Source organism: Neophocaena asiaeorientalis, unplaced genomic scaffold, assembly GCF_003031525.2.
Source record: "Neophocaena asiaeorientalis asiaeorientalis breed wild unplaced genomic scaffold, Neophocaena_asiaeorientalis_V1.1 scaffold59, whole genome shotgun sequence".
In the NCBI taxonomy this organism is placed as follows: domain Eukaryota; kingdom Metazoa; phylum Chordata; class Mammalia; order Artiodactyla; family Phocoenidae; genus Neophocaena; species Neophocaena asiaeorientalis.
In genome coordinates, this window is record NW_020174268.1 from 8085480 (window position 1) to 8101220 (window position 15741).

At 35.3% G+C, this 15741-nt stretch overlaps 1 protein-coding gene across 1 annotated transcript in view; it reads right to left on the minus strand.

Moving 5' to 3' along the window:
- Positions 1 to 15741, minus strand: part of INTS6 (integrator complex subunit 6) — a 90622-nt gene that overhangs the window by 67410 nt on the left and 7471 nt on the right. The window contains exon 3 of the mRNA XM_024755417.1: positions 751 to 840. Within this exon, the coding sequence (XP_024611185.1) occupies positions 751 to 840 (90 nt within the window). The remainder of the gene's footprint in view (positions 1 to 750; positions 841 to 15741) is intronic.

Consider the following 15741-nt stretch of genomic DNA (forward strand, 5'->3'; position numbering starts at 1 on the left):
CCTGTGCACCACAACTAGAGAAGAGAAAACCCACACGCCACAACTCGAGAGAAGCCTGCACACCACAACAAAGAGCCCACGCGCCGCAACGAAAGATCCCGCATGCCTCAACAACAAAAAAAAGAGCAGTTCAAATACTAAACTAAAAACAGCTTAAAGTTAAAATAAACCTCTTGCACTCACCCTATCACATCACACACAACCAACTCTGTACAATGCATGCTAGTAGAGAATACGTGAAGTTAGCTGTAAATTATTTATATGGCATTTGACTTAGAATTAAAATACCCAAACACCTTCACTTTTCCTAGTTTTAACCTCCTCTTGGCTTGGCTGTACTCTAGTCTAGGAGTCTCCATAGTGCAGTACATATGACAAACCACTAAAATATGGAAAGAAATTATTAGAATGCTGTCTCCACTTTTTTAGCCTGAAAATAAGAATTCATTTTACTAAATTTAATGTATGAACTGACACTTGTGACCCTCACATAAACTCAAAAATACATATATAATTGAGATGGGTGGTAGGCTCCAAAATTTTTCACAGAAGGGATTCCTATTCAAGAAAATTTAGAGGCCATTGCTACAAACAACAGAGAAAGTAAATGAGTTCTAGGAGCCAGATGACTCTAGATTGCATCAAATAAAGAGCGAACCTACTTAAGGTTTCAATATCCTACAATGTACACATAAATAAAGATTTTTCAACTGCATTTGCATAATCCATGCTGATATAAACATAACTTACCTCATCCTGGACTCCACTGGTAGTAGTCAACTTGCTCCCATCAGTAATTGTAATAATTATTGCTGGCTCCAAAAAAAAAGGGTTTCTTCCCTAAAGTCAAAAAAACACATTGATCGTATTAAGGTCTAGAGATCAGCTTAATTTTTCTGAGTAAAAAGTCAATTTTCAGAACAGTATATAAATCCCCCTTTCTTGTTTTTAAATTTTATTTATAGCACATACCTTTTGTACATTTTTTTAAAAGGTTTAGAAGGAAATGTAAACTAAACAGAGGTTAACCTTGAAAGGTTAGAATTAGAAAGAGGAAAAAATGGATTTCTCACTTCTTTCTACATTTTTGTATTGTATTAATTTTTACAGTGAGCATCTATATTTATGTAACTAAAAGTATTTAATTACTTAAAAGGGACCCTACATTTCAATTCTAGTGATTTGACATATCTAGATATTACAAATTAAAATAATAGGTAATTTTCTTTAGAAACTTCTTAAAGAGGAAGGCAAAATACTAGGTGATCCTTTACCAAGTAATCTATGTCTTTAATCAAAGTATCTAACCAAGTGACTAGGTATGGAAGGGCTCTAAGAGCTGGTTCCAAAGAAACACTAGGCCTACCCTGAGCTTAGCAAAATTTAAGAACAGTCCAATGTGAAAAGTTAAAAGTAAGAAGGATGGCTACTTAAAGAAATTGCTTGGCGAGAGGAGTAAAAAAATAACAGCAGCAGAGGCAATGGAACACAGTGGCACAGAGCTCTTAAATGCTCTATCGTTAAGGTGAAATAACTTCCATTCAAATCTCTGGCCAAGTCACTCTATGAGTACTATGATCAATTCTAGGTGACACATTTTGTTAGGGACTCAGATAAACATAAGCTTATCTTTTACATATAAATGACTCTCATTTGAGATACTGAAGCAGATTCTGTATAACTCTTTAAGACAAAACCATGACCAGAGGGTAGAAGTTTCAAGAAGGTAAACCCTAAGCTGGAAATCAAAGGTATCAAATTCTCTGCTACTAACAGTGTTCAAGAAAGGACAGAACAAAGTTGTGTTGCATATGATGTAAAACAGCACACTTTAATGGGCATATGAATCACTTGGTGATCTTAATAAAATGCAGGCTCTGCTTCAATAAGTCTGGGACAAAGACTAAGGTTTCACATTTCTAACAAGACTGCAGGCTAGGAGACGCTAATGTTCACTGACCATACATAGAATAGCAAGAATGTAGAAGGGTTATACGCATGTAATATCTTGTGGTTCTGTAACATTTTCCTTACATGTATATAACTCTCAATCATTAGCAGATTACAGTACATACTCCGTATTTGTTGAATGAGTTTACCAACACTTTTCACATACGGTAACTGTGATTATAATCTAATCATAAAGTGGGAGCAGGGGGATATCTGGTGTATTAAATTTCTTGATCAAGTCAAGAAAGTGGATGTAGGTGGCATATACAGTTTTCAAACTGGTGTCCAAGAAACAATGGTTCCAGGTAGAGAAAACTTCCTCTGCTCGTATAAAATTAAAATATGTTGGATACAACCTTTTAAGCTCTCAAATGCACAGTCGCATTCAAATGTTACTAGAACCTTGCAGGAGAAAGACAAGAATTTCCCTTCCCTTCCTCCTCTACAACATTCATGGCAGATGGAACACATTTTGGGAGACATTACATTACACACCATTCACCCCCAACATAAACAATAAATTCTCATAATGCAGATCTTCTCTTTAATCGAGAAACAGGCAATGTTCATATCCCCAACCTCTGAGCTTTGACTGGCTCCCTCAAGAAGAATGCTTTTCCTTTTCCCTGCCCACAACCCATCCAATTCCTAATCATTTTTTAGGGCCCAGTTTAAGTCTTCCTCTTCTGCCTTGAAACTTTCCCTGATTACTCTGGCCTTGAATAATTCAGCCCTTTCCCTCTCCAAATTTTAATAGTGGTAGTTTTCAAACTTAAGTAAATAAAAGTATAAATATAACATTTCCTCAAATAAAATTGGATTTGGAGTGCTTTCTTAGAGTACATTTTGAATCCCGCTTCCCCACAGCATTTATCCTCTCCTTCTCATATTTTCAATTTAAATATACAACACCTCACACAACAACATATATGTCATTAACACTACTGAACTCTACACTTAAAAATGGTTAAGGTGGTAAATTTTGTTATGCGTTTTTACTGCACTTCTTAAAAAATACACCATTTTGTACTGTTTGCTATTGTTTCCTGTTTGAATACACTGAAGGCAAGGATCATGTCATAATTCTTCCTCAGCACTGAGCACAAAATATCTAAGCACTGGACAGTTAAATACTGATTCACTGATTACAGCCTAACATAGACCTGCCCAAATTCACAGAGCCACTCGGAATTACTCAAACTTCAACAAGCTTCAAAATATATAGATGTTACTTACCTTTACCTCAATATAAATGAGTGCTTCCCAAACTTAACATATAACAATTTGCTAGGCTACAAGGGTACACCACCTCCTTCCTACATATGTCCAACCGTCCATTGTCCATTCATTCATGTTTGTCATTCAAACATTTACTGAGGGGGCTTCCCTGGTGGCGCAGTGGTTGAGAGTCCGCCTGCCAATGCAGGGGACGCGGGTTCGTGCCCCGGTACGGGAGGATCCCACATGCCGCGGAGCCGCTGAGCCCGTGAGCCGTGGCCGCTGAGCCTGCGCGTCCGGAGCCTGTGCTCCACAAGGGGAGAGGCCACAACAGTGAGAGGCCCTCGTACCACAAAAAAAAAAAAACAAACATTTACTGAGTGGCTACCATACATAGGAATTGTGTTAAGTGCATGATACATCATCACTACTCTCACACATCATAAACGATGTACCTATAATAACTCTCCTCTCCTGGTCTCTACAAATACCATTTTAGCTCAAAAATTAGCAAAGGGAGATAAAGAAAATCAAGAAGTCCTAGTATCTTCGAAACTACTGTACCTCGCTTTCACTCTTAAGCTAAAACTACTTTGGCTGACATGCAAATCTGTTAATGCCACTAGAGCATGGACTAAATACTTGCAAAAGTATCTCTGTATCACCTTTACTTTTTAACCTAAATCAAAGTCATACTTTCTGATCAAAAGTTGGACACCCATCTATTCTTATTTCTGTGTAAGCATGATCAGAATTATCCGCCGAAGGATTGGTCATATTTATAATTAAATGACAATGGTCTACAGTTATTAAGAACTTTACGGATGATGATGTCCACCCAAAAGCTAATATGTACTTTCTAAAGAACCACAATGTCTAAAAGTCAAGTTCAAATGTATTCAAATTTAGCAAGAAGTCTGAGTTATTAAAATTTAAGCTAGGGGCTTCCCTGGTGGTGCAGTGGTTGAGAGTCCGCCTGCCGATGCAGGGGACACGGGTTCATGCCCCGGTCTGGGAAGATCCCACATGCCGTGGAGTGGCTGGGCCCGTGAGCCATGGCCGTTGAGCCTGCGCGTCTGGAGCCTACGCTCAGCAAAGGGAGAGGCCACAGCAGTGAGAGGCCCACGTACCGCAAAAAAAAAAAAAAAAAAAAAAAATTAAGCTAAATTCAAACACTAAAATCAAAGTTACTTTTTGCTTGACAACAAAGCTTTCAATTGATACTTTACTAGAGTCTTATACAAATGATACTCCTCAGAGTCTATGCCTGGAATTACTGTAATAACCAGGTACTTAATAATAACAATAAAGCACTTATATTTATCTCATCTGACCCTAAAAACTTGGTGAGGTAAAATGTTCAGGGAGATTAAACAATATAACCCTCAGTCACACAGTTGTAACTGGCAATGCCAGAACATGATTCCAACTCTAAATCGCATGGTCTTTCTACAGCATCTGAAGGTCCCACTGGTAGCAGCTAAATTCTCTTGAATACAATTCTACACCAACCTGGGTTGTGCCACAGTCACACAACAATGAATGTTATTACAAGTAGTTTGGTTTACTATATTCTATCTGCAGTAAAATTAACTACGTACAGTAGGACTATTCCATTACTTGGTTTCCTGTTGCTCTGTGATGTCTTACCTACCATTTATTCTATATATAAATCAATATACCACCTCCCAGCAAAAACACAGTAAAACAAAATGCTATATAGATAGATATCACTTACTTTTGAAAACTATATAACTTCAATCAATTTTCACTTTACATACAAACAAAAAAATAAATATTAAGTTTTTAATGACTTTAAATTTTGGAAAATACAGGTAAAGATCAAAGGCAGAGAAAAGTAAAGAAGAATATGGCTATCCTCATTTCATCTGTTTAGTCACTTAACCCTACTGTGCCTAAGATCCCTTCCTTTCTAAGGTGAAAGAGTTTAGTCAAGAATCACAATAAGAAAAGCAATAGTGTTAGTTATGATAAAAATTACAATAATGAGGGACTTCCCTGGTGGTCCAATGGTAAAGAATCCTCCTTACAATGCGGGGGGACTTGGGTTCCATCCCTGGTCGGGGAACTAAGATTCCACATGCCATGCGGCAACTAAGCCCACGCACCAGAACTACTGAGCTCGTGCGCCTCAACTAGAAAGCCCACGTCCTGCAAAACTACAGAGCCCACGCACTCTGGAACCTGTGCACCACAACTATAGAGCCCACGCACCCTGTAGCCTACACGCCACAACTAGAGAAGAGAAAACCCGCACGCCACAAGTAGAGAGAAGCCTGCGCACCACAACAGAGTCTGCGTGCCGCAAGGAAAGATCCCAGGTGCCTCATCGAAGATGCCACATGCTGCAACGAAGACCCGACACAGCCAAAACTAAACAAAAATTTTTTTAAATTAAAATAATGATTTAACAAACGTAATTTATACACAAAAGGAGGGATTTTTTTCTTCAGGGAAAAGTTATCCCAACCTCTATATAAAGCTGATTGTCTTAGCATTTACCTAAGCATAAATTTTTAAATCACTTGCAGCAAGTGAGCAGACCATGTTGCACCATGAAGCTTCTCATGTATAGTTTTAGGCTGCTCTTCCTCCGCCTTTGGTAGTACACTTACTCTTGGCAGAAGTGCATAAGTAACTGGCATCTTTCTCTGACATTCTCTTTTATCCAGCAAACTAAAATACATTTTTGGTTGTCTGCCAGTATCACAAGATTATTTTTTTTCACGTTTTACAAAAAATAATTTAACATTTCAAAAGTCTAAAGTTATGATTTAATCAGTGTAATATAATGTTTTTAGCTATTCAGGGCCAAGCCTCTGCAGTTTAATAATTCTCAAATCTTTATATTTAAAAGTCACTACTTTCCATTTTTATTCTTAATAAGTTTGTTTACGAAGTCACTCAATTTGGGGACAGTTCATATTAGAATTTGCCTTAAAATTCACCTTGGTCATAAAGCTAGACTTTATCTTAGTTAAGAGTTGAAAAGAAAAAAAATTTAAGCTCTGCTACAACAAAGGCAGCCAGTAGAGGGACTAAAAGTTTACTTTTGCCATTAGCAAAACTAAACTCAGATGTTTTACTCGCACTGGTTTTTGGCATAAAGAAATCTAGACATGTAACAAAAACTACAGTGCAAAGTATAATACTCTACCTCTAGAGATATTTACTAATGGAAATCTTGTCATTTAGAAAATTTGGTTTTAATATTGGTCAAAAGTCTCAGGTAAAAGAGTTTTGTTAAAGACAAATACAAAAACTTTTACTTCACATAAGTTCTCTCAATAATTTAACAGTATTCTGATGTTAAACGAATTAAGGCATAAAATCTCAATAAGAAAATTTAAAGAAAATAATTAAAGTAAGTAGGTCTTATCCACTAAAACCTATTTCATTTTTGCAAAGGAAATGCTTTTGAAAATGTTAAAACAAGTTATTTAGCAAAAATAGTTTTGAAAACATAAAATCAAGGCTAATTTACCTTCAAATATAAACTAACCTGGTTCTCAGAATCAGCAGTTTTAGTTTTACCCAAGAAATTTAAAATGTCGGGGGAAGAGGCACAGGAATTTTACTGTACCCTTAAACATGTCTTTATTATCTTCTGAAGCGAAAGGAAGGCAGCCCTGAGCATTCAGCAGACCTTTTAGTGGCTACCTCTGCTGCAGGACCACAGGCCTCAAGTTTTCTTTCCGTGCCACCATGCTCCACCATGATTATCACTGCTTTAAACAAATCCCAGAAAGACAGCCAAGTGCCTGTCTATGCTACACTTTTCCCAGGGCAGGGAAAATGTACACCAAAGATCCACTCTCTGGCTCGCTCCTGTGACAGCATCTTCGGCTAACCCACATCTATTACCGGCTAGCTATTTTGCTATGTGCCAGGAAAGCTATGGCCAACAGAAATCAACCAAAAAGATGTTAAGATGTACAACATGATACGTCCAGGCTAAAAGTATATTACCTAGCAGAAAATCAAAAACTTCCAGAAATAGCACGTGCTTTTTTTCAATCTAAAACTTCCTTTTCGGGCTTCCCTGGTGGCACAGTGGTTGAGAGTCCGCCTGCCGATGCAGGGGACACGGGTTCATTCCCCGGTCCGGGAAGATCCCACATGCCGCGGAGTGGCTGGGCCCGTGAGCCATGGCCGCTGAGCCTGCGCATCCGGAGCCTGTGCTCCGCAACGGGAGAGGCCACAACAGCGAGAGGCCCGCGTACCACAAAAAAAAAAAAAAAAAAAAAAAAAAAAAAAAAAAGACTTCCTTTTCAAGTAAATTACAGTGACAACAAGCAAAAATGTAAGGAAATGGAAAGGGCAGCCCTGAGAAATAAGTACTACATCACTAAAGGTTCTCATGCATATACGGGATAAGTACCTAGCAGGATTGCTGCTAAAAATTTTGTAAGTAAGTTCAAGACTAGAGCTTTAGGTTCCCTTTATTTACATCACTGTAAAATCTATATAAATACTGAAAATATGAAAAGAGTCCTGCATTATCTACCTTATTTTTCTCTATTACCATAGATAATAAAGAGGTAACAATATATGTTCTAAAATATGATAAACCAGCTCATATTCATTTAGAAACTTTTTCTGACATTTCCCTTTATAATTTGTCAAAAATCAGATTCTATAAAAAAATATAATACAGAAACATCAATATTAAACATATTCTTCTACTTTAAGCTTATTTCTAAAAGTATTAGATTGCAATTCACATCCAAAGCCTTATTAGTCATAATACTAATAAACACTTCTACAACTATACAGAATTGAGAAAATAGGCTTTTAATACATACTTTGCAACACAAGTCAACCAGAATAACATTCTTTAGTTCAGTATTGCTCAAACTTCAGACATTTGAATACCACAACCAGAATTTTTTCAGTATCTACTTATTACCTGCACTAATATTTACATTCTTAATATTTTTCTTTATATCAGTTCCTTTTTTTTATTTTAGCCTCAAACTCTAGCAATAAGACCTATGAAATCATAGTTTTTATGTGCAAGTTATATTTTCTATTCAATAACTGTCATTAATATTGCTTAGCTTTTTTTTAAAAAAGGGTGGGGGGGTTCATTATATTACAGAGATGAATGCACAACTCGTTAATTACACATTCCAAACAAAATATAATTATTATTTAAGTCAGTAAAGGCCCAACAGGCTTACATTAAAATCAATATTCCAAGGCCAGAATTACAAGTTTTATGTTTGTTTTCAAATTCAGCAAGATTACTTTTAGAGTCAAGATCCCAAGTGGTGCAGCATAAATAAGTCTTTTGATGTAAAAACTCAGATATTCATCTTAAGAAATTAGTGCTTTGGGTGGTGGTGTGATGAACTGGGAGATTGGGATTGACATATATACACTAATATGTATAAAATGGATAACTAATAAGAACCTGCTGTATAAATAAATAAAATTTAAAAAATGTTTTTGCTAAAAAAGCAAAAAAAAAAGAAATCACTGCTTTTAAAATAATACCTTCGACTACATACAAAAGATTTCTGAAGGATACACACTATAAACTGATTAATCATGGTTGCCTCTGAAGAACTGAAGTGAGCAACTGTATAACTTTCTCTAATGCTTTAACTTTTTAACCACGTGCATTTATTACATATTCAAAACAAGTACTCTTCAAAATTAAAATGTGCTTAGTATCCAAAAATAAAACTTTAAAAAAAATCTCCTAGTGTATAGAAACCTAGTACTTAGAATACATTAAAGTATAAACTAAAGAAAAACATGTTAAAATTCCCCATTAAAAGAAATATATTTTTAGTTTCAAGTAATGCCATTATACACTTGTGTACCAATACAGTTCCTTTATCTATTTAATTCCTTATTTTTTAAAAAATAGCATTAGGGCTTCCCTGGTGGCACAGTGGTTGAGAGTCCGCCTGCCGATGCAGGGGACACGGGTTTGTGCCCCGGTCCGGGAGGATCCCACGTGCCGCGGAGCGGCTCGTCCCGTGAGCCATGGCCGCTGAGCTTGCGCGTCCGGAGCCTGTGCTCCGCAACGGGAGAGGCAACAACAGTGACAGGCCCGCGTACCGCAAAAAAAAAAAAGCATTAGAAACAGATGTAATAAGACTAGAGCAAAAGTCGGAGGGAATCTCATATATTTATTTTAACATAATGAGTAAGGAGCAATATCCTAGGATTTGATTTAAATAATAAACTAAATACAGCTGATCCTTGAACGCAAGGGGTTGAGGGGCGCTGACCCTTGCACAGTCAAAAATACACATATAACTTTATAGTCGGACCTTCATATCTGTGATTCCGCAACCTCGGATTCAATCAGCCCCCCGACTGTGTAGTACTGTAGTATGCAAGAAAAAATTCCCCATGTGTCATTCAAGGAAGGGTCAGCTGTGGTAGTAATGTAAAAAATATTCACTGTAAGAACTGAAGAATTACTAGCTTGACTTTGTGAAAAAGATGAATGTTAAACTCAATGACTGATAAGACTAACAATGAGCACATCAAAGGAAAGTAATATAAATTAAATATATTTAAATATTTAAATAATTTCATAGAATTTTGAGTTTTACATCTGAACTGGAGTCTAAAATTTGGATAAGATTACTCTAACAAATAAATACTTGGTTTTGGCATTATTTAATACATAGTAGCAGGCAAACAGTGTTTATACTGGCATAAAAAGAGTAATGAAGGTGTAAGAAATATAATTTTACTTAAGAAATACTAACATTCTGGATAAAGAACCTAATACATCCATTATACTAAATGGATTATGTGGTATTAACTTAATTCCAGCAAAGCATGTAATAATAAACATGTTAGGGAATTCCCCGGCAGTCCAATGGTTAGGGCTCTGTGCTCTCACCGACGAGGGCCCAGGTTTGATCCCTTGTCAGGCAACTAAGATACCACAAGCTGCGCGACACAGCCAAAAAAATAAAATAATTTAAAAAAAACATGTTAGAACCATAACAGAAAAAGTAAAAAAATAAAAGCCAAGATGAAAACACACTTTCAAAGATAGGTAAAGTTATACAGCAATAATGCTGCAAATTAATTTAACCTCAAAAAAAAAAACCTCATACAGATCTGCCTATTCTATCAAAAATAATCACCTCCTTGGGTTGTTGACTACACCAAACCTACAGATATTACTTTTGCAAAAGTCTGATTAAATCACATCTTTAACCATTATCATTACTTCCTTCTAAACATCCACACTATGAATATGCTCTCAAAAGAATCATTCACACATACCACAGCTATCCTACAAAAAAGATGGAATTCAACCACAGAATTCTACCTAAGTATCTTTAAGACTACTATTGAAAATGAAGAACTGCCTAATAAATACTGCATATCAGTAAAGTTAGCAATAAAGTATTAAACTTCATAAAGAAAAATAATTCATGATAAGCACTTGGAAAAACTAATAGTCTATTATTTCCCATATGCTATGGCTTAAGGTCAACCTCAAAATAAGTTAATTGGATAAATCAAAACGCGAGATTTAGTTTTAAGGGGCCCTGCTTTGTAAAAAAAAAATGTATATATGGAATTTTCGTTTTCTAGGAAAGAATTTGTGGTAACCCAATTTCAGTAAGTTTTTTTAGGAGGAAATATTTAAATTTCTCCAAATCCATTATACAGGTATATGAACTTGAGTAAAGAGTTTCTAGAAATTCATTCTTGCTAAATAAATTCTGATTCAAACATTTACTGATGCTCATGCTAAGCACCTTCCCAAGTGTTTATAGATTTAAATTTTTCAAAATAGATGACACATTTGGGAAACAAAAAACTAACCACATAATATTTGGGTTCTACTGTTAAAAACAAATTTGTACAAGCCTTCCTATCTATACATACAAATCCACCAAGGTTTTAAGTTAGAAATGAACCTCATGAAAAAGCAGATGTCACATATGGATGGGTGGGTGCCTGCACAGATCACTACATGTTTTTGATTGATACTATAGCTCACTGAAATGGAAGCTCTAAGAACATGACAAGGTAACTCTTTTTTACATTAGGATTTACATTAAATATAATCTTGTTTGGGATTAGATATTATCCCTTCTTGATTAACAATAAAACTTAGATGTAAAGATCTCTTACTCTTTCTACTATTTGATTTAGACCCAATTTTCTGAATGCAATTACTTGGGTATTTCTTCTAACATACTGGTTTGAGAAATGGGATTGACAATTTAAAATGTACAACAAAAATTCAAAATTCTACATTAGTTATTACCTTCCAAAGTACATAAATGATCAGGAACCATCACAACTCAAGCATTACATCAGAGGCCACAAAAACATCACTTTGCTTATTCCTAATAATCCAAAAGTACTATTATCTGTCATTATCTTAGGGACCCAGGCTTTGTAACATCATCCACTGTGGTTTGCAGTCTAACCTTTCACAGAGCACTGCATACTCAATCATCTTCAATTTCTGTGATTAAAAATAATCAATTGTTTTTAATCCTTTCAGAATAGTTGTTTGGATGCCTCCAGTGTCTGCACTCCAGAATAAGCAGACTTTGTTGATGTTTCCTAATATCTAACTAGGTTCACCAGCTTGAAGACAAAGTGAGAGTTTTCCTTCAACATGCCAGCATCAATCCTGTCAATGACTAGTTGCAAATTACATTACCTAATAAGCTAATGCTACAATTACTTTTTCTCACATACTCAGAACTGTTTTCCTTTCTATAATAAAGTTTTTTAGATGATATAATCCTCCCAAGGACCTTCACATGTTCCCCAGCTTCTCTGAGCAAAACTAATAGATGGAAAATGTTAAAACGTCATTTCCTTTTAAGGCAAAGATAAAAAAGGCAAGCGTATGTAGGACCTAGAATAAGTTTTGCTAAGTCATCACTAGGCTGATAAATTGGTCCTCTGATTAAAACTAATCCTCTTAATTATAAGATTTTTAAGTTAAAATACTTTTGAGGTACAACTATCTCTCAATATACCAATAATCAAATTTCAAATCACATAGGCCCTAAAAGAGAAGTATCATCACATAAAATAATCCTTCCTAGGGTCATCCTATTATGTTCTTTTCCCACATAAATCTACATTACAAACAATAAAATTGATCATACCTTTTACATTTGACCTTTCTTCTGCACAATGACATCCTCCAACCCATCCTAATCATCAGCAACCTGAATTCTAAAATATACCGTTACAAAGCCCTAAAAATGGGCCGAGATCTAAATTTCCTCAAAGAAGCTTGAAACCTTTCTTGCTTTGAAAATCAAAAACATGTTTGTTTGTTTGAAGTACTCACTGTTATTAAACCATTTCTGAATAAGAATTAGAGATGTGGGGGAAAAGACTTTTGTAACTCCAAGGGGAAAAAGTATTTTTGGAGTAATCTACAGAGCTTCAATTCAAAGCCAAAAACCATTATGTTCTCTATGGCAAGAAAATTTACTTTAGCTGAAACTGCTGGACAGCTAATTCTAGCTTCTTGTGATGTATACATATTAGGTTATGAAAAAACTTTTTTTTTCTCAAAGGTTTCAGATTATAAACCTTTTCCAAGCAGGCACTGTGCTAGATGATTAACAAAATTATTTCCAGGGCTTCCCTGGTGGCGCAGTGATTTTGAGTCTGCCTGCCGATGCAGGGGACACGGGTTCGTGCTGCGGAGTGGCTGGGCCCATGAGCCATGGCCGCTGATCCTGCGCATCTGGAGCCTGTGCTCCACAGCGGGAGAGGCCACAACAGTGAGAGGCCCGCGTACCGCAAAAAAAAAAAAAAATATTTCCAATCCTTAAAAACTTTTTCAAGATTGGTATTACCACCATTTTGTGGATGAGAAATTTGAGGCTCAGTGAGGTTAAGGGACTTGTCAGTCAATACAACATAAGCTAGTAGCCCCAGAGCCAGGCACAGCCAGTTCTAATGAAGCCATTCTTTCCCTATCACCACAATTCTTGTTCTTTAAAAAGCTGGATAAAATACTCTACCCACAATTCCAATTTTTAAAATTTAAATAAAAGGAAATTCACAAAAATGGTAATACGTGTATTACAATAACAAATTATACCATATATCACTCAATTTTTACCACAATCCTGCAAGATAGATTATTTCATTCTATTTTCCTAATGGGGAAACTGAGGCTGAGAGATTACATGACTTGCCAGGAACCCATGGGTGGACTAGGAATTCATAGAGCCAAACAGATTTTTCTGAATCTTAACAACAATGCTTAGAGATTTTCAAAAGTATCTTACGTCAAAGGAAACTAATTGATAGTTAACTAATTACAAAGCTGTCCAGGTAAAAACTTATAATTATAGCAGTAATACTGGCACACTACATGGGAAAAGTCAACTAATTAACAGACTAGGTTAATAGTCCTGTATTAACTACATCAGAAACGTTAAATAAACTATGAATATGAAATCAAACACTATGTGTCTGTGTGTGTGTATATATATATATATATATATATATATATATACACACACACACACACACATACATATTAGCATCCAGGCCTTAAATTAAGAATGGTATTAAAAAAAAAAGAATGGTATAAAATCCTGGCAACTATCCCCCATGTTCACACTTTTTTTTTTTTTTTTTCCAAGGAGTTGGGGAGGGAAGGAGGGAGTGGGAAGAAAATCCAACTGAATGTAAAAAACTGTATTTTAACAGGTGTTACAAGAAAAGCTAAGTGTAACACAATGACAAAATGAAACGCCTGCTTCTCACAGAGGAACTGAAAGGACACACATTTCATTGGAGAGCTACTGATACACCCCCACCCAGAGGGACTCAGATCTACTGGCTATACCTTCCAATAAAATTTGCTCTTAAATAAAATACAAATTATTAATAAAATCTGCATGACTGTTTCATAACCAATTGCTCTCTTTTCAAATTTTTCATAATGTGAAGAAATTCAGCATTATAACTTTTCTGGGCCTTACTTTCTACATTAATACAATGAGGAAGATGGAATCTAACATCACTTTCAATTATAAAGCCCTGGGAAACAATAACCATAATAATATTTACAAAAAGTCTGCTGAAAAGTTCTGTCAGTAGATACAAAAAGTTCAGTTTTTTTTCCAAGAGTGTATTTAAAATTTTACTAAGCTTCATAATTAGAATATGTGCATTTAAGGTATATCTCAACAGAAAAGGTTGGGGGGAAAGAAGAGGGATCAGGGAATAAAGACAAAAACAAAACCCAAAAAACTCAGTACTTTATGGTTTCGGACCATGCTTAAATTAAACAGATTAATAATAGGGCTAAACGAAAATTAAGTTTGTATAAAGAAATTACTTATTTAAAATGAAAGGAAACAGGGAGTTCCCTGGCAGTTCAGTGGTTAGGACTCTGCACTTTCACTGCCAAGGGCCTGGGTTCAGTATCTGGTCGGGGAACTAAGATCCCGCAAGCCAAGTGCCCCAGTCAAAAAAACAAAATAAGAATTAAAAAATAAAATAAAATAAAATGAAAGAAAACAGGGCTGGTGTACGTGAGCACTGACCAACCAAAGAAAAGAAACCCACCAAGATGATTTTACTTATAAGAGTATAAATTTGAGTGAAGGATTATGATGACTAAAAATAATTTTAAATATTTAGAAAAATTTCAAGTTATAAAATATTATATGATCTCCTTGGAGAAATCCATAACACAAACATGGCTGAACGATACTTTTAGCTAATTCTGACCATAAATGACCTTAAATCAATTGAAAATAAATGAATAAGTGAAATTCTTTCATTCAAATATTTGTTCCTGGCTTTTAAATTTTCAGCTGTACAGTTTAATACATAATTATTGACATTCTTCTGCATAAAGGGAAAATAAAAATTTCTTTGAAGAAATGGAACGTGTTATTTACCTTTTGTACTTCTGATTTATTTTCAATAATTTCTAATTAAGAATGCAATTGATGTCTTTAGGATATTCTTTTTCATTCTCTTTTTAAAAAAACACACCAGGGTGGTTTTTTGATCCTTTAGAAAACAGATTTAGAGTATAAAATTATGAAGATAAATTATAGCAAGTATTTTCAAAGAAAATAAAACCTGGGTCTTGAAATTTGTCATTTAAATTACCATCTTTAAAACTAATGCTCACAGATGACACAATACTATACATACAGGATCCTAAAGATGCTACCAGAAAACTACTAGAGCTAATCAATGAATTTGGTAGAGTAGCAGGATACAAAATTAATGCACAGAAATCTCCTGCATTCCTATACACTAATGATGAAAAACCTGAAAGAGAAATTAAGGAAACACTCCCATTTACCACTGCAACAAAAAGAATAAAATACCTAGGAATAAACCTACCTAAGGAGACAAAAGACCTCTACGCAGAAAACTATAAGACGCTGATGAAAGAAATTAAAGATGATACAAACAGATGGAGAGATATACCATGTTACTGGATTGGAAGAATCAACACTGCGAAAATGACTATACTACCCAAACCAATCTACAGATTCAATGCAATCCCTATCAACTACCAATGGCATTTTTCACAGAACTAGA